The sequence below is a fragment of the Ostrea edulis genome, chromosome 4, assembly GCF_947568905.1.
Source record: "Ostrea edulis chromosome 4, xbOstEdul1.1, whole genome shotgun sequence".
Lineage (NCBI taxonomy): Eukaryota > Metazoa > Mollusca > Bivalvia > Ostreida > Ostreidae > Ostrea > Ostrea edulis.
This window is the reverse complement of record NC_079167.1, coordinates 41,202,869-41,222,868: the sequence shown is the minus strand read 5'-3', so window position 1 is coordinate 41,222,868 and position 20,000 is coordinate 41,202,869. Positions and strand designations below refer to the sequence as shown.

The window sequence follows — 20,000 nt, the reverse complement described above, 5'->3', positions numbered from 1 at the left end:
AAGTGTCAACTGTCGACCTGTCAACCTTACCCTCCTCAAGTGATACCATGAAAAGTGTCAACTGTCAATCTTACCCTAGTCAAGTGATATCATGAGAAGTGTCAACTGTCAACTTTACCCTCCTCAAGTGATACCATGAGAGGTGTCAACTGTTGACCTGTCAACCTTACCCTAGTCAAGTGATATCATGAGAACCTTACCCTCCTCAAGTGATACCATGAAAAGTGTCAACTGTTGATCTGTCAACCTTTCCTTCATTGAACCAACCAGCAATAAAAAAAAATATTGGCACAATAATCTATAAAATAAAATTTGAGAAAGGAACTATTTGTCCGTACACTACTGTTGAGCCGATAGATCTATACCTCGTAAACGCAAATCCATAGTCATCTGAAACTTATGTAATAGTCATTCAAAAATGGTCGCACCTGAACATGGTAAATAGATTTATCCTTCATAATGCTAGATTACAGAAGTTTTACCAGTCTTTGTAATATTCAAAACAATTTTAAAGTGTGTGGTTTCAACACATTACAATACTTTTTCCATTTTATCGTCTCAAAATATCAATGATATGGCCGTAACTTTTGTGCATCTATATTTCAGATGACAGAAAATTTTCAAATGATGTGGGTTTGTTTATAGAAACAAAGGGGATGATGAATAATAATTGGCCATATACTGTTATCTGCAATGCATTGCATATACGTTTTGGGTTACTAAAATCCGAGTATATATTACAATACCAAAATATACATCGGGTTCGAATTCTCTATAAGAGATTAAACTGACAAGAAAAATTTTCTATGAATATCAAAGAAATCGCATAAAATATAGAAATATTTATGAACAATATCGTATGCTTCATGCGGCTTATTCCGTTATACCATTTCTCTTTTAATTCATTTGTTTCTCTTTCATATGTACATGTCTATATCAAAATTTTAACAAAACATGTGCCTTAATTATCATAAATAATATTTACGAAATTAAAATATTACCATCATACTATTATAGCATCTAAAATCAAGACGTACTTGCAGGCAACGCTCCACTGACAGTAAAATGACCAATTTTCTCGTAGAGCGTTGCAAATAAAGCCCTTCTCTATAACTCACATGTTGCATGCAATGCTCCACAGTGAAATTTTTCCGTCTAAGAATCAATATAAAATGTACAGAAAGGGGAAGTTTCCCCAGGATGAGGGTTTTCTTGAGGGGTACCATATCAGAAAAAACGGGGCTTGGTTTCTTTGGGGGGAATCAAGCTAAATAAGTTTATTAGACAGAATAAAGTCCTTCTCTATAACTCATGCATTGCATGCAACACTCCACAGTAAAATCCCCGATTTTCTTGTAGAGCGTTGCAAATAACAGGAATATATATAGGGCGACGATTCTTATTTCTTCGTTTAAGAATCAACATAAAATGCACATAATGGAGAAGTTTCCCCGGGAAGAGGGTTTTCTTGGGGGGGGGGGGGGGGGGGGGGTACCATATCTGAGAAAACGGGGCTTGGTTTCTTTTGGGGGATCAAGCTAAATAAGTTTATTAGACGGAATATTATTAATAAACTTATTTAGCTTGATCCCCCCAAATTTAAAGAATACCAAGCCCTGTTTTTTCTGATATGGTACCCCCCATGAAAACCCTCATCCTGGGGAAACTTCCCTTTTATGTACATTTTATATTGATTCTTAAACAAGGAAATTTCACTGTAGAGCGTTGCATGCAACATGCGAGTTATAGAGAAGGGCTTTATTTGCAACGCTCTACGAGAAAATTGGTCATTTTACTGTGGAGCGTTGCCTGCAACATCTTGCTGTTAGAAGCTGTAATAGCATGATGGTAATATTTTAATTTCGTAAATAATATTGATAATAAGTAGGGCACATGTTTTGTTAAAATGTTGATATATAGACATGTACATATGAAAGAGAAACAAATGAATTAAAAGAGAAATGGTATAACAGAATAAGCCGCATGAAGCATACGATATTGTTCATAAATCTCTCTATATTTTAGGCAATTTCCTTGATATTCATAGAAAATTTTTCTTGTCAGTTTAATCTTTTATATAGAGGATACGAACACGATGTATATTTTGGTATCGTAATATACTCGGGATTTTAGTACCCCAAAACGTATATATGCAACCCGTTGCAGATAACAATATATAGCCGAATAATTCAGTAATTATTATAACGAATCATAATTGATTTGAATCATCTTTATTTTTCTCTGTTTACTATCTAACAAATTGTGTCAATCTTTAGATCGAAATGAAGGATAAAGCAATTTACCATTTTCAGACGCTGCAACGTATGGACCGCAGCTCTCCCTGTGAAATTTCTACTAAAAAGAACATGAATAAGCATCATCCAGGTTTAAAGATTAGGCCCTATTAACTTTTTTTCATAAGTTTTCTGCGAAAGTTCGAATTTTCTCTGAAAGAAATAATTACCTGTCACAAACCTGAATTTAAGTGAAACAAAAGATGATAAAATATATTAACTTAATCAACCATAGAAAATGGACTCAATACCCTCATGATCCAAAGGGAAAACACCTTTATCTGGTGCTCTAGCTATTTGTCTCGTTCCAGGAGTCGCCATCGTAAAGTTCGGAAACTAGCAGAGGCATTCCGAGAAACCACAGAGTCACATGGAAAATGTTATCTTTACTTGGATTGGCTGTCACGAGCAGGCTCTAATGTGTGGAACTTGTTGCAGAATTTTAATCACGTAAGATATGATTTAAAACTTTTTAATGACATTTTTAGAGGGAAAGATTTGTAAAAAGAAGTTACAACAATGAACATATAGGCCTATTTTTCTTAAATATCAATGAGATATCACATCCTTTTTAAAAGAAAGTGCAGCCTCAGAAAAATACAGTACTGACATTGTTTTACCATCGTGTGCCCAGATTTCGTGTTCGACAATGACGACAGTCTATTCACAGGGGCCTCTTATCCATTATGTTCTCAATCTATATAAATATTTAGATTGAGAACATAATGCATCAATTAAACAATTCTGCACAAAATTTAGATGCACTGTAAAAATTCATTCAAAGCTTGATTTTTAATAACTTAATTTTTAGAAAGGCCAAAACAAATTTTTTTTTTAGTTTAAGTAATATATACCTTGTGACCGGTCACCGTTGGACCGAGCAAAGGATGAAATGGTCATTGGCGTGTCCCAAGTGATAAATTAATCATAATTCCGTTAAGTACGATAAATCAATTAATTTAAAAATATATTTTATTTATTAAATTCCCCTTGCGCTAAACTCCCAGTAACATCTAAATATGAAAGGGGGACATAAGGATAGATAAAGGATCCGTCTATTCATTTAACGCAGGGAATATACAACCAGGCGACGTAAAGCGTGCATTGTGACGTCACATTTAGCCTCGCCTTTTTTTTCTCTCGTTGAAATCAAACTATTCCCGTTCGCAATTTAAAAGACATTTAAAATTAAACACAACTAACCAACAAATTCAAAGTGGTAAAATGCAAATATATCGTATATTTTTATATAAAGAAACTCATGAACTCATTCGTTGCAGGGATTTTTCAAGGGTCGGTAGGGGGCCGAAATAAGGCCTCATTCCCAATGCTAAAAAGCAGGTATTTCTCCCAATTTTTGCTTTGAAATTCCCAAACAATGAAAACAAATCAAGCAGAGTAGCCTAATTGTTCATAAATCTTCTTCACAGGCCCACCGATTACAATTTTTGCTTCAAAATTGTTAAGTAAACCTAATTTGCAGACCTAAGCTTTTTTGTATGAGGTAAACTTTGACCAAATTGAAAGTCAGGAGTCCAATTATACCTTAATGCATTCTGGATGGGTTTTCTCCCTACTTATTTCTGTGAAACATTTTTCCCAATTTCAAGCAAATGTCGCTGTTTATCCAAATTTGAAAGGCCCTTGAAATGAAGACCTAAAAAAAAAGCCTGCATCGATTTAGTCATATTACTTTTTTCCTATTTGATGATTGGCTAAAAACTGTGACAGTAATAATTATCCTATTCATTTTTAACAAACTAAGTGTTTGAATTACGAATTGCACGTCTGCAGTCTTGTATTTTTGGCATTCCAAATTAAAACACGAATAACCGTAGAAGCAACTAATGAACAAAACAATATGGCGGCGCCCAAATAGATCACAAAATTATCAGTGAACGTGTGTAGAGGTTATCTCTTTTTCTTTGCTGATTTTCTCAATTTTTCTTATACATACGTGTTACCTTTAGAGCCTTGCTTCGCGGACGGGCCTTTGGCTCGGAATAAATGACATTTTTTAGTTCACCTGAGCGGGTAACTAACTGATATATACCTGTGGTTTACCAGATACCCCCAGAAAACACCGAAATATCCCCCACCCCACCTACTGAAATACCCGAAGGCTCAAGTGAGCTTTTCTGATCACATTTTGTCCCTCCGTCTGTCTGTCCATAAACTTTGCATTTCAATCTTTTTCTCCAGAACCACTGGACCAATTTCAACCAAACTTGGCACAAAGCATCCCTATGTGACGGGGATTCAAATTTCACTGGGCCAAATTTCAATCAAAGTTGATACAAATCGTTCATAGGTGAAGGGGATTCAAGTTTGTTCAAGTGAAGGACCATGCCCTCTTCAAAGGGGAAATTATCACAAAAAACAAAAATGCAAAAATAGGGTGGGGTCATTTAAAAATCTTCTCAAGAACCACTTGGCCAGAAAAGCTGAAATTTACATGAAAGCTTCCTGACAAAGTAGAGATTCAATTTTGTAAAAATTGTGACCCCTGGGGTTAGGGTGGGGCCACATTAGGGGATAAATATTTTAAATGCGAATGTATAGGGATCGAACCAAACTTGGCACAAAGCATCCTTAGATGAAATTTGTTAATATGAAGGGCCATCATTCCGGTCTAGAAGGACATTTGATAATTAATGAATTTGTAGTCAATTTTGATAATTAAATTTGATGATTAAAATTAAATTTGATGATTAATGAATTCATAGTGGTTACCTTTGAAAAGTTTTTTTCTGAATCAAGCTGCTTATATAATGAGTTTTGATTGTAAGAAACTGCTGCTCAGGTGAGCGATGTGGCCTATGGGCCTCTTGTTTTTATTCTGACCCCCCCCCCCCCTTTCACCAAAACAGAAAAGAAGAATTGGGAGAATGCTGCATTGTTGCAGCTATAGATACCAGCATCTTTAAAAGCTGCTATCAAGTTTTCAGCAGACATAGCCTAGCTGTACACTTTTCAGACAAGATGACAAACCTTGTAACTTGTACTCCCACACAACATGATTCTCTAGCAAATTTGTGACATTCTGAGTTGTACATTTTTTGCATGGGACCTTATTAACATCCAAGAATCAGCAGCTGTAGACAACTGTAGTATGTAGCTTAAGTAAGAGCAAGAAGCATGTAGCTTAAGTATGAGCAGGAAGTATGTAGCTTAAGTATGAGCAGGAAGTATGTAGCTTAAGTATGAGCAGCAAGTATGTAGCTTAAGTATGAGCAGGAAGTATGTAGCTTAAGTATGAGCAGGAAGTATGTAGCTTAAGTATGAGCAGGAAGTATGTAGCTTAAGTATGAGCAGGAAGTATGTAGCTTAAGTATGAGCAGGAAGTATGAATAGTATGTTATTTCTGTCCAGTGTACAAGTGCTACTGAGGTATGTGATTAGTGCCCATCCAATAATAGGAACACCTTTAAAGCCCTTTGATCCTCCTTTATAGACACATACTTAAGAAAATGATCCTATAGGTATTCACGGAACAGTTGTGAATTGGTCCATTCAGATTCAGAGACCCTGCCTACTGCACCTGGTGTTGATTCGTCCATTAACTCTGACATCATTTTCTTGCCGGTAAATGTGAAAAATGGAGGGATGGTTGTGTCACTACAATGTACTTCCAGAACTAATCACAGTAGTGGTACTAGTTCACCTGCTGTGACTTGTGGTAGAAACTGGTTATTGCAAACAATAAAAGGTGAAGAAAACTTTCTGATTTACATTCATCGTCACAAGTCAAGGGCTATACGCAACTTCCGAGTTGCCCAATAGTTATATCCCTTCGTGGAACTCTTACGCACAGTGAGACCCAAAAGATATTTTCGTCCACACGCGGTGGGTACAAATGCTTATCGCTGCCTTCATATATTGCGTAAAGGCCGATTATCAGACTTCATATAACCACCCAAACTGCAGGGAAACACAATATTAGTAAGTGTATGATTATTTAATAATGAAGCGGCTCAAACAAAAATCAATATCACCATCTTTCTTTGATTAAAATATCACTCGTACAGAAGAGGAAATAAAAAATAATTTTATATTTGATTTCATGACCTAATTCATTCTTGATATTGTCAACGGCTGATATAAACAAAATTTACACTTTTATAGTTTTTATCCTTATTTACATAGTTGCCTATAATATATGTATACATCTTGTACCCACCCAGGCATTCAACAGAATACTAAACGTACCTCCATCACAGAAGAGCTGATAACTCGGAAGTTGCGTATTGATTCGTTACCTCGCACTAACCCTTGACTTCGGTGACTATCAAAAAGTTGGGCATGTTCTGATTGTTTCCACAAAAGAGTGAGAAGCAATGAGAATGCAGTTCTATTTATAGCAACGCGAAGCGAGATTCAAATAAAAACATGTGTATTGATACCTACAGTTAAGGCTATTTCAATCGCTTAAGCAAAAATGTTTCCAAACTTGATCTACTATCAATAAATGTAATTAGTGGTGTAAATAAAACACTATCAATACAGCAGTATGAGATCGCGTCATTTGTATCCATGTACACCATAACAAGATGCAGTGATTTCATAGGGTGTTTTATTTATAGTGAATTGCATAATGGTCTAATGAGCCCAACTTTTATATAGCGATTGATGTCAAGGGTTTATGCGAGGTAACAAATCAATAACCCCTGACTTGTGAAGATGATCTACATTGTTAAGTGAGGTTCTAAACCCCAGGATCAAGTGAGCTATTCTGATCCCTTTTTGCCCTGTGTCTGTCCATCCGTTCATGAACTATTAACATTTTGGACTTATTTTCAAGATCCACTGGGCTAATTTCAGCCAAACTTGCCACAAAGCATGCTTGGATTGATTGATTGATGTTTTCCACCACACTCAACAATTTTTAGTTATATATGGTGGCGTCCAGTTTTTATTGGTGGAAGAGAGAGAACCCAGATCAATACAATGTACCTGGGAAGAGACCACCAACCTTCCGAAAGTAAACTGGGAAACTTTCTCACTTAACAGCACGAGCGGGATTCAAACCTGCGCCGACAGAGGTGAGAGGCCCTGTGATTTTGAGCGTGATGCTCTAACTACTCGGCCACGGAGGCCCCGAGCATGCTTGGATAAAGAGCCGATTCAATTTTGTTGAAATGAAGTGTCGCACACTTTTTGAAGTTGAGATAATGAAGAATGAGTAAAAATTTTATGGCATCTTTTAAATTTTTTTTCTGAAGAACCACTGGGCCAATTTCAATTAAACTAGGCATAAATCAATTTACCACAAGGATTCAAGTTTGTTCATGGGAGATAATCAAGAAAAGGCAAAAATATGGTGGGGTCATTTGAAAATCTTCTCAAGAAACACTGGTCCAGAAAAGTTGAAATATGAAAGCTTCTTGAATGACATAGAGTAGATTAAAGTTTGTTCAAATCTATGACTGGAAAAGGAGGGGGGAGGGGCTCCATAGGGGATCAAAGTTTTCCATGGGCCCTGGGATATATAGGAATTTTTTTTTAGAACTAACAACAGGGCCATGATTACTCAGAAAATACCTCTCCAGGTAGTGCAGTAGTGCAGATCTGTTTTTTAAGTCACCTGAGTAAACTCAGGTGACCTATTGCAATTGGTTGTCGTCCGTCCTCATGCGTTAACAATTGAACATTTTTAACTTCTTCTTGATAACAACCAGTCCAATTCTTTTCAAATTTGGTATGAAGCATCATTTGGACAAGGGGGACATAAATTCTAAATATCAGGACTCCAGCACCCCTGGGGCCCTAGGGGCGGGGCAAAAACTGCCCAAAATTGACCAATTTTCAAAAATCTTCTCAAGAACCACACATGTGAAAGAAAAACTAAATGCATAGTGATGTAGAGCAGGAAGGCCTTTACCAAAATTGTAAATTTCATGATCTCCGGGGTAGGGGTTCTGACCCCTGGGCGGGGCCAAACTTGGTATATAGTGTTTATGTGTAAAACACTTAAATAACATCTTCTTTAATGCTATTGATACTAAATTGAAACGAAATAGATGTTTAGAAAGAACAGGTAGTCCTTTACCAAAATTGTAAATTTGATGATCCCAAGGATAGGGGTTTTGGTATCAGGGTGGGGCCAAAATGGTCAGTTATTAAATGTGTGAACAATAGACATTTTTAACTTCTTCTTGATAACTATCATTCCAATTCTTTTCAAGTTTGGTATAAAACATATTTGGAACAAGGGGGACATAAATGTAAATTTCAGGATTCCTGCACCTCTGGGGCCTTGAGGGCAGGGCAAAAACTGTCCAAATAGACCAATTTTCAAAAATCTTCTTCTCTAGAACTGCACATGTGTAAGAAAAACTAAATGCATAGTAATGTAGAGCAGGAAGGCCTCTACCAAAATTGTAAATTTCATGATCCCTGGGGTAGGGGTTCTGACCCCAGGGCAGGGCCAAACTTGTTATATAGTGTTAATGTGTGAAACATTTAAATAACATCTTCTTTAGTGCTATTTATACTAAATTGAAACTAAATGGATAAAGCAGGTAGTCTTTTACCAAAATTGCAAATTTGATTATCCCCAGAGTAAGGGTTCTGACCCCAGGGTGGGGCCAAACTTAGTATATAGTATAAATGTGTAAGTTTGCTGATACTGTATAAAATCTAAATGCATACTTAGGAATAGCAGAAAAGGATGTACCGTATATACTCCCTATAAGTCGGTCCGCCTATAAGTCGGTTGTATTTTTTAAGGTTATTTTGTAGGAATTTGCCATTGACCCGCTTATAAGTCGATACAATTTTTTGTCAGAATCCCATGTTTCAAAAAATATTTTGAAAAATTAATAATTATGAGGTGCTCAATATCCAAGCCATATCTGTTTGGGGTTTAAACGCAACCCTTGATCTATTATGGACGATGATCCCTTGTTTACCTATGCAATTATGGTCTCCTCATTACCAGTACCTGACACCGTGTTTACTTAGTGGCACGCGCCTCGCGGTTATTGTGGGGTTCCGGTATAATTCAATGTATCAACAATACAGTTTTTAAGAGTCACGAATGATCATCATTAAATTATCTGTTAACAATATTCAATCTTTTATGAAATATATTTCAGCTGGTATACATATGAATATTTCAATATTAAATCGGGTTCGTAATTCAATTTTACCATTAAACGATAGATTAGTTGAATTGAAAATATTAGTTACCGGTATGTAAATAACTTTTAACAAGATAAAAATATGTAAATACTTGTACTTTATACATAATTTTAAAATATATAAACAATACAATATGTCTAGATATTTGTGAACAATAATCATTTGTGTCCATGATAATCGTTGGAGTTGTTTAAAAAACACTACATTACGCCGCCTAGAAAAATACTAATCTTCATAGGACGCGCCTATAAGTTGGACATAGAGTTTTGGACCAAAAATTGACTCCCAAAAATCCGACTTATAGGCGAGTATATACGGTACAAAAAATTGTGAATTTCATAACCGAGGGTTATGACTTTAGGATGAGTCCAAATTAGTCATATCTTTTGATGTTTTAATGTTAATACACCTATTTTTGAGGGCAGTGAAGTTTTAAGAACACATCTGTTTTATACTGTAACATTGGAATTTAGCTTAGATATTCAGAACAGGAATTTTTTTTTTTTAGATTTCATAGCCCATGGAAGTAGTGATACTTTTTCACTAGTATTCAGGTGACCGATAAGGCCTGTGGGCCTCTTGTTTCAAATTGGTGAGGGTTGGGCAGCAAATGTACACAAGTAAAACTTCTCTTACTAAAGAATTCCTCAGTAACAAAACTGCAGGCTTCATCTCAGTTAAGTTCTGGAAACATAGAGACTTGTAATGCGGAAAAAGCCATTGTGATGCATCATCACAACCCACGGTTAAAATGAACAATCCTGTAAGGGGGGAGGAGCGTACGTTTCAGTCGTATATTGCGAGGATGATAGTGGTTTTACATGTTACGTACAATCTGCTTCAGTCGTTAGTTTACTCAATTAGAATGTATTGGGATGATTTAGGAGATTATCATAGGATTGGATCACTGAATATAAAATTTTAAACATCAATGCTTCTATTTTATTACAGAGAAGCATAGTTTTTAATGCCACAATATGTCAAGATGGATTCTGTATGAGCCAGAATTTTATGAGGAGATAGTGCCATTCGGAAGCGAGTTGGAGGATGAGGATGAAGAAGACGAGGTTCTTACATGCACATGCTATGGGCGAGGCAAAATCTTGAAGGAGGTGGAAGTTCCACGTATACCGGAGCTGCATTTTAAAATTGAGAAGCAGGTACAGTATGCCTGACTGTTTCACTGAAAAAGGAGCAAAAGTGCTTGTTTTAAAACATGATTAAAAGTGCTCAAATTTTTGGCATATGTACTATGAAAAGTGCTAAAATAAACAGGAATAAAAATCTGAGAAAATTGCTTCATTTTAATGAAAAAGTGCTTGAATTCTTACGGTTCAGGTGCTCTGAAGTGAAAAATGTAGATGATGCTATCAAAATGACAAAAAATGCATATGTTGCAGTGTGATATTAATCTTGAAAAAAAAGATGCTCAAAGTGGTGTCAAAAGCAAGTAAATTTATGATGAAATTGTTCAGTTGTAGAAACTGAAAATAAAATCTTGTAAAAAGTGCTTTGGAAATTGTCATTGACTGCAAACCATGTAAAATTATCCTAATCTGTTATATACAGTATGTATAATTACAGTGCTTTATAGAATATGACAGTATGCGCTATTTTAGAGATCTGTATTTTAATCAGATTGAGAATATGATAGTTTACACTTTGATAGATAATCGTGTATAGTCATACATGGGTAGATATAGATATATATTAAATGTTGAATGATTTAAAATTATCAAAAAGAAACTTAAAGATGTTAAAATTCATTAGAGATATGTGGAGAAGATTAGACCATTGGTGGATCCGAAATCAAGGAGACTAGGAAGAGGAAGGGCCAGAGTTAGACAAAACATTTGTGACAAGGATTTGATCCATGTTGGACAGTCTAAGGTCTGTAATTGTCAATAGTTAACATCTTTTTAATGCCCCCCCCCCCTCCTTAAAGAGGAGGGGTAGCTTGCTTTGGTTCTTATGTAAATAGAATGATGCATTCTGATTGGCCACTTGTGTGTCAACAGGGTTGAAATTTGGTGTCTCAGGGGATTTTTTTTTAGCTCATCTGGGCTGAAAGCTCAAGTGAGCTTTTCTGATCTCCTGTCGTCTGCCTGTCTGTTTGTAAACTTTTTACATTTTTAAGTTTTTCTCCAGAACCACTGGCCCAATTTCAACCAAACTTCGCAAAAAGCATCCTTGGGTAAAGAGCTTTCAAGTTTGTTCTAATGAAGGGTCATGCCCCCTTCAAAGGTGAGATAATCACAAAAATGTAAAAATAGGGTGGGGTCATTTAAAAATCTTCTCAAGAACCACTGGGCCATAAAAACTTAAATATATATGAAAGCTTCCTGACATAGTGCAGATTCAAGTTTGTTAAAATCGAGACCTCAGGGGTTAGGATGGGACCACAATAGGGGGTCAAAGTTTTACATACAAATAAATAAATAGGGAAAATCTTTTTCTCAAGAACCACTGGGCCAGAAAAAGTTAACATTTACATGAAAGCTTTCTGACATAGTGCAGATTCAAGTTTTTCAAAATCATGGCCCTATGGGTAGGATGGGGCCACAATAGGGGATCAAAGTTTTACATACAAATGTATAGAGAAAATCTTTAAAAATCTTCTTCTCAAAAACATTGGGCCAGAAAAGCAGAAATTTACATGAAAGCTTCCTGACATAGTGCAGATTTAAATTTGTAAAATGGCCCCTGGGGGTAGGTTGGGGCCACAATAAAGATCAAAGTTTTACACGGAAATATTTAGGGAAAATCTTTAAATATGGGCCAAGGTGACTCAGGTGAGCAATGTTGCTGATGGGCCTCTTGTACTTTGTGCCATGTTTCATTGAAATTGGTTGAATAAAAACGATGAACATAATACTTAAAAATATTGTAATCATAAAATATTTGTGGGGGGGGGGGGGACATAATTAATAATTACATCTATTTTTTATGCTCCCCCCCTTCTCTTCCCCCCCCCCCCCCCCTCACCCCCCCCCCCCCCCCCCCCCCCCCCTTCAAAGAAGAGGGGCATATTAGTTTGCACCTGTCGGTCGGTCGGTAGACCACATGTTGTCAGCTCAATATCTTGAGAACCATTCACTTGATGATAATGATATTTCATATGTGGGGTGGTTATGAGTAGAAGAGGACTCCTATTGTTTTTCAGGTCCAAAGGTCAAGGGTCAGTCTAGTCTGGACATAGGAATATAATGTCCGCTCAATATCTTGAGAACCCTTTGCTTGAAAGACATCAAACTTGGCACACTGGTACATCCTAAGGAGTAGATGACCCCTATTGATTTTGAGGTCATATGGTCAAAGTTCAAGGGTCAAATTGGGCATAGGAATATACTGACCATTCAATATCTTGAGAACCCTTTGCTTGACAGACATTAAACTTGGTACACTGGTACATCTTCAGGAGAAGATGACCCCTACTGATTTTGAGGTCACATGATCAAAGGTCAAGGGTCAACCTGGACATTGGAATATACTGACCATTCAATATCTTGAGAACCCTTTGCTTGACAGACATCAAACTTAGTATAGTGGTGTATATTCAAGAGAAGATGACTCCTATTGATTTTGAGGTCACATGGTCAAAGGTCAAGGGTCAAACTGGACATAGTAATATACTGTCCACTCAATATCTTGATAACCCTTTTGCTTGACAGACGTCAAACTTAGTACACTGGTACATCTTCAGGAGAAGATGACCCATATTGATTTTGAGGTCAAAAGTCAATTGTTGAACTGGACATTGTAATATATTGTCTCCTATATTTTAAGAATTATTTGCTTGATTGACACCAAACTTGGTACACTGGTACAGCATAAAAAGTAGATTACCCCTATTGATTTTTAGGTCACATGGTCAATTCACTCTTGACATAGGAAGATATTGTCTGCTCAATATTTTGAATTGATGATACTACTATCAATTAAATGATGTGTGTGTATAACCCTTTTCAATTTTGCACCATAGGGGGCATATGTGTTTTACAAACATCTCTTGTCTTAAAATTGATTAAATTTCAATTACTTAAGGTATTTAAGACATAACGAAAGGATAATGAACAATTTTGAATGATTTAAATAAAAAAATGTGTTTATTGTGAAATAATGATGAAAACAAAGGAAATCAAATTCACATGACTGGTAAAGGATTAGAAGCTGATCTTTTTGCACTCAAGACTTTTTTTATAAGAGTTATCCGCCATTGGTAAAAATAAGAAATTGAGGGCTGATAACTTTTGTGTATTGCCACCTCTGTGACTGACTCATAATTCCATCGACTTTCCAAACCCTGATTACTTCCATAACCCTGATTACTTCCATAACCCTGATTACTTCCATAAATTGTTTTTTTATGCTCATATGGGTACATAGCTAGCTAAAAGTGGAGCTAAAAGTTCTGTTTGAAAAAAGCTTTGATTTAGGTCACCATGCAAAATGAAAGACTTAAGTGAGCTTTTTTAATCAAAATTTGCCTGTTGTGTCAGAGTATCCTTGGGTGAAGGGAATTCAGATTTGTTCAAATGAAAGGCCATGCTCCTCTTCTAAGGTCACAATTAAGAAAAGGCAAAACTAGGGTGGGGTCATTTAAAGATCTTCTCAAGAATCAGAGGGCTAGAAAAAAATAAATGTATGTGGAAGCTTCCTGACATAGAGTAAATTCAAGGTTGTCCAAATAATGGCCCCTGGGGATAGGGTTGGGTTACAATAGGGGATTCAAATTTTACATGTAGATTTATAGGGAAAACTATTTCAAAATCTTCTGAAGAACAACAGGAACATGACTTCTTAAGGTAATATAGATTAAGTTTTGTTCAAATCATGGTTACCAGGGTTGGATGTGGTCATAACAGACCTGAAACATATAGGAATATATGGGGAGGGGGGCTTCAAAAATCTTTTTCTCAAGAGCAACAGAACAATGATTTAGTTATATCAATGTGCAAGCATCATAAAAAAGTACAGATTCAAATTTGTTCAAGGGGTGGGGTAGGGCCACAATAGGAGATCAAAATTTTACATGGGATTATAAAGGGAAAAGTCTTAGAAAATCTCTTTCTCTTGAACTGCTAGGCTATGATTAGTCACATAGATAGGAAAACATCCTCAGGTAATGCAGATTCCAGTTTATTCAAGTCATGTCCTGGAGGGTAGAGTGGGGCTAAAAATATGGATTCAAAGTTTTACATGAGAAGGTACATGTATATGTATATAATTATCGGTCTTAAAGCTCGTTCAGAACAGACTTTTTTTTAATTTATCTATATTTACATACAAATGTATACATGTGTGAAATTCTAGAACATTCTTTTCAAGAATCGCAGGACCACACTAAATCATATTAATATGCAAACATTCTTAAGTTGCGTGAATTCGAAGTTTACAGTTTTTAGGACACCTGAGTCACTCATGTCATCCAGGGCTCCTACATCCTTGGGGGGATGGGGAGGCAAAAAAAAAATGCCATAGATTGACCGATTTCCCAAAAAAAATAAAAAAAAAAACAAAAAACAAAAATCCAACTAAATGCATATTGAGGAAACGCAGAAAGGGATGTACCAAAATTGTGAATTTTGCAACCCCATGGTTTTGACTCTAGAGTGGGTCCAAAATAGCCATATAATATCAAATTAACATTTTATGTAAAGTCTTTCATCTGTTATGGGTTCTTTCGGGAGGAATTGGTGTTTTAAAAACATCTTTTTATAATATTTCAATTTAGCTTAAATATGCAGAACAGGAAAATCACTTAATTTCACAGCCCTAGGGGCGAATGATATTTTTAACTAATACTCGGGTGACCATTAAGGCCTGTGGGCCTCTTATTTATCAGCCACTGTGGCTTGTTTAAAACCTAGATACATATTAATTCTGATCTATTCGGTAATTTTATGAAGAAACTTGCTAGAGCTGAAGAAATGGTTATGAACACGGTAGGTTTAAAGTTTTGTCCAGTTACATTCCTTGAAATAACAAATGGTGGAATCTTACTAATAAAATTAGATGTCCAAAGTTGTTTTTTGTTTTATGATTGCAAGCAGCAATTTATAATTCATTTTAATAATGGTTGATTAGAAGCACCTTTCGGTTTATATTTTGAAGTGAGAAATATCTTGAGGTCAAGATATTAATGTACAGCACATTTTATTTGTAAGACATGTTAACATTTTTTCTTTGACGTGTCAATTAACACGTCACTATGTACATATTAAATGTAAAATGAGTTCCACTAACTTGCTAGTTTTATGCATGCGGAGCAGATTTGTGCTGAAGAATATCAGGCTTGTTTGTTTTTAATATTGAAACATTCAGATTTTTCTTATAGCGACTTTTAGGATTTTGTGGGTTTTTTTCATTCTTGGATTTTAAAGGAAGAATTACATATGTACATAGAACTGAAAATTAGGTCAGACAATAAGGAAATTTCAATTTTGAAAATACATGAGGGTATGAACTGCAACACTTCACACCAGTGATCTATATATTTTACACATTCTACTTTCATTTCTGTTAGAATTCCCAGCTATTAAAATAGTACATGATTTATCAAGATTCATACATGTATTGTTGACAATTACAATACGTTCACGAGGAAATGGTGATTATTACAATTCGTAAATAATGAAGATATCAAAGACAAAAACATTGGAAATGTAAATATTTTATCAATCGTGCAAAATAAACAAGTTTTAAACAATGATATTGGCAACACTGAGACAAAACTCTGACCTTTACAGAACTTCTATATATACGACTTCACAGGACTGCTATATACAACTACACAAGACTGCTATATACGACTACACAGGACTGCTATATACGACTTTACAGGACTGCTATATATGACTACACAGGACTGCTATATATACGACTACACAGGACTGCTATATACGACTTTACAGGACTGCTATATACGACTACACAGGACTGCTATATATACGACTACACAGGACTGCTATATACGACTACACAGGACTGCTATATACGACTTTACAGGACTGCTATATACGACTACACAGGACTGCTATATACGACTTTACAGGACTGCTATATATACGACTACACAGGACTGCTATATATACGACTACACAGGACTGCTATATACGACTACACAGGACTGCTATATACGACTTTACAGGACTGCTATATACGACTACACAGGACTGCTATATACGACTACACAGGACTGCTATATACGACTTTACAGGACTGCTATATACGACTACACAGGACTGCTATATACGACTACACAGGACTGCTATATACGACTACACAGGACTGCTATATACGACTTTACAGGACTGCTATATACGACTTTACAGGACTGCTATATACGACTACACAGGACTGCTATATACGACTTTACAGGACTGCTATATACGACTACACAGGACTGCTATATACGACTTTACAGGACTGCTATATACGACTACACAGGACTGCTATATACGACTACACAGGACTGCTATATACGACTACACAGGACTGCTATATATGACTTTACAGGACTGCTATATACGACTACACAGGACTGCTATATACGACTACACAGGACTGTTATATATACGACTACACAGGACTGCTATATATATACGACTACACAGGACTGCTATATACGACTACACAGGACTGCTATATACGACTACACAGGACTGCTATATACGACTACACAGGACTGCTATATATGACAACACAGGACTGCTATATATATATATGACTACACAGGACTGCTATATATATATTACTACACAGGACTGCTATATATATATGACAACACAGGACTGCTATATATATATATATATATATATATATATGACAATACAGGACTGCTATATATATATGACTACACAGGACTGCTATATATATATAATTACATTTGCAACTGTTTTCTCCTACATAACACTATTACGAGCAATACGTATTTATTTCTGGATAAATCTACTACAGGGTCAACAGAGTGTGCGTATGAACATTTGTTAAAAGTAGGTAACAGGTACTACTTTTACTAAGGCAATACACATCTAGCAATCGCTCTCACAGGTTACTACAGAAATCTTTCAATAGATGAAATCAACATCACAAAATGTATTTACGGTTTTATTTGTATTCCAAGCAGTGGACTTTCATCAATAATTGATAAAAGCATTTCTGTAAACAATGTCTTTAGTTACTAGCCTACTAGGCCTAATGTATGTCTAAAATTTCGTCTGCTATAACTTCACCCTGGTCATCGGTGATGCGGAATTGTACCTACTGCTAGACGATGACATTAGGCTTTAGCAAAAAGGTCATTCACAGGATGTATGGCCTAGAAGTCGTCAAAGTGCATTAAGACCAACACACCACACTGCTTCCATGCCACAGCAGCCATAGGTGATTGATGTCGGTTTCCAAGTTTATGTCGGGACATCGAAGCGAGGCGTCGTTAAAAACCTATTACAAAAAATTATCGAGTCAAAAGAAGCGTTCAGTGAGCTCATGTTTATCAACAATTACATATCCAAATCCAAACCGCCCCTTACCTTCGTGCAGTTCCACATTCTCTGCGATGTTCAGTTCTTTCCGGAGATTCATCTGAGCTGCGTCCTCTGTCCTGTCTATAAATGATTTGCCTACAACTGACGACTGCCGCCCTGTTCTTCATGTTCCTCCATCTCAGTCTTCTGTTAACTCCGTTATATCCACAGAATATCTTTCAAAGTCGGTCTTCAACGTCTTCACTTTTCAAAAGTCAAAGCGCATCACAACTCTAAGTGTAACACTGCGCATCCCCGTTTAAATCATAATTCCCCCACTCCCTAAAATTAGACATATGGAAGAGTTTTCCATTATATACTCCCGAGTTAATGTATAAGTATATGTTGATATACTTGCTTTCTAGCATCTTAATAATTTAAACAGTTCTTCATTTTATAGAACTTTGTTTTGTGTTGTCGTCATTTTGAACATCTATGACGCTTCGTTGTGGACGTCAACAATTTGAAATGTATGGAAACGTGTTGTTAACACAATTCAGCAATGTTGCCGACCAAAAATGTAAATATAAGTAATAAGGTATCATTTTAAAATATTTATCGGGATATAAATACGGGTTGGTACATGATCAAATTTTCCATAAAGCCCTTTGGGCTTTATGGAATTTGATCACGTGACCAACCCGTATTTATATCCCGATAAATATTTTTAAATGATACCTTATTTCTTAAATGACTACACAGGACTGCTATATATATGACTACACAGGACTGCTATATATATATTACTACACAGGACTGCTATATATATGACAACACAGTACTGGTATATATATATGACTACACAGGACTGCTATACAGTAAAACTCTGCTATAGCGAATTTCTGGGGACCCTCTATAAAAATTCGCTATAAGCGTAATTCACTATACATTTATAGGAATTCATAATTCAAATACAACGAATTCGTTGTAAAACTTATTTTTACTACATATATACCAGTTATATAAGAAAGCAGCAATCGATATACTTGCGTTTGTATCGTCTTTAAGAGAAATGAAGCCTATATATTTTCGAGAAGAAATATTTTTATACAAGAAATATACACATTGATTTATACATGATAATATATCTTGATGGATTATTAAGTCATGCAAGAACATGTCGAGAGAGAAATGTCAACAAAATTTTGCGAAATGCATACATGTACATTCTATTGCAATTGTCATTTACTGGTTGCTTTACACAAATAAAGGAGAGTACGATAAAATAAATGCAATCAAACTTCAAATTTAATTAACGAGAATAGTAAATAATACCGACAAAATATTTCCTAAATGTATGTGTAAGTATTGTTTTGCGTTAACAACCTTTTTCTGAAAAAATACAAACAGAAATTTTGTAATAAGTGTGGATCCTTTATGTCAATGGAAAACAGTTGTTAAAAATCACAAAGAGTTTAAAATGAAAAAAAATATATTCGTTATAAAAGGTGATTTTACGTTCATTTTTAATTCAAGGGGAATAGGAATTTACTTTGTTATATCCGTAAATTCGCTATATCCGTGTTCGTTATAGACGCAAATTTTTATATAGAATATATAAATAATTTGCCGGGGAAATCGTTTTCACTTCGCTATAGCCGTAATTTCGCTATATCCGTGTTCGCTGTATTCGAGTTTTACTGTATATATATGACTACACACGACTGCTATATATATATGACTATACAGGACTGCTATATATATATATATATGACTATACAGGACTGCTATATATATATATATGACTACACAGGACTGCTATATATATACGACTACACAGGACTGCTATATACGACAACACAGGACTGCTATAGGACTACACAGGACTGCTTTATATATGACAACACAGGACTGCTATATATATACATACGACTACAAAGGACTGCTATATATATACGACTACACAGGACTGCTATATATATATATGACTATACAGGACTGCTATATATATATGACTATACAGGACTGCTATATATATATATGACTACACAGGACTGCTATATATATACGACTACATAGGACTGCTATATACGAC

At 35.6% G+C, this 20,000-nt stretch overlaps 2 protein-coding genes across 4 annotated transcripts in view; one reads left to right on the top strand and one right to left on the bottom strand.

Annotated features, from left to right (window-relative positions):
- Positions 1–20,000, bottom strand: part of LOC125670090 (uncharacterized) — a 675,065-nt gene that overhangs the window by 410,940 nt on the left and 244,125 nt on the right. The gene's annotated exons all lie outside the window — the stretch shown is intronic.
- LOC125670135 (calcium-dependent protein kinase 6-like) overlaps positions 2,607–20,000 on the top strand; it is a 77,271-nt gene continuing 59,877 nt past the window's right edge. For 2 of the 3 annotated variants that reach the window (XM_056162643.1, XM_048905121.2), the window contains exons 1-3: positions 2,607–2,744; positions 10,389–10,597; positions 11,208–11,327. In XM_056162643.1, coding sequence (XP_056018618.1) covers positions 10,415–10,597; positions 11,208–11,327 — 303 coding nt within the window. In that variant the 5' untranslated portion in view covers positions 2,607–2,744; positions 10,389–10,414. Of the gene's footprint in view, positions 2,745–7,250; positions 7,337–10,388; positions 10,598–11,207; positions 11,328–20,000 lie in introns of those variants that run through there. The other variant, XM_056162644.1, reaches the window with a different exon arrangement.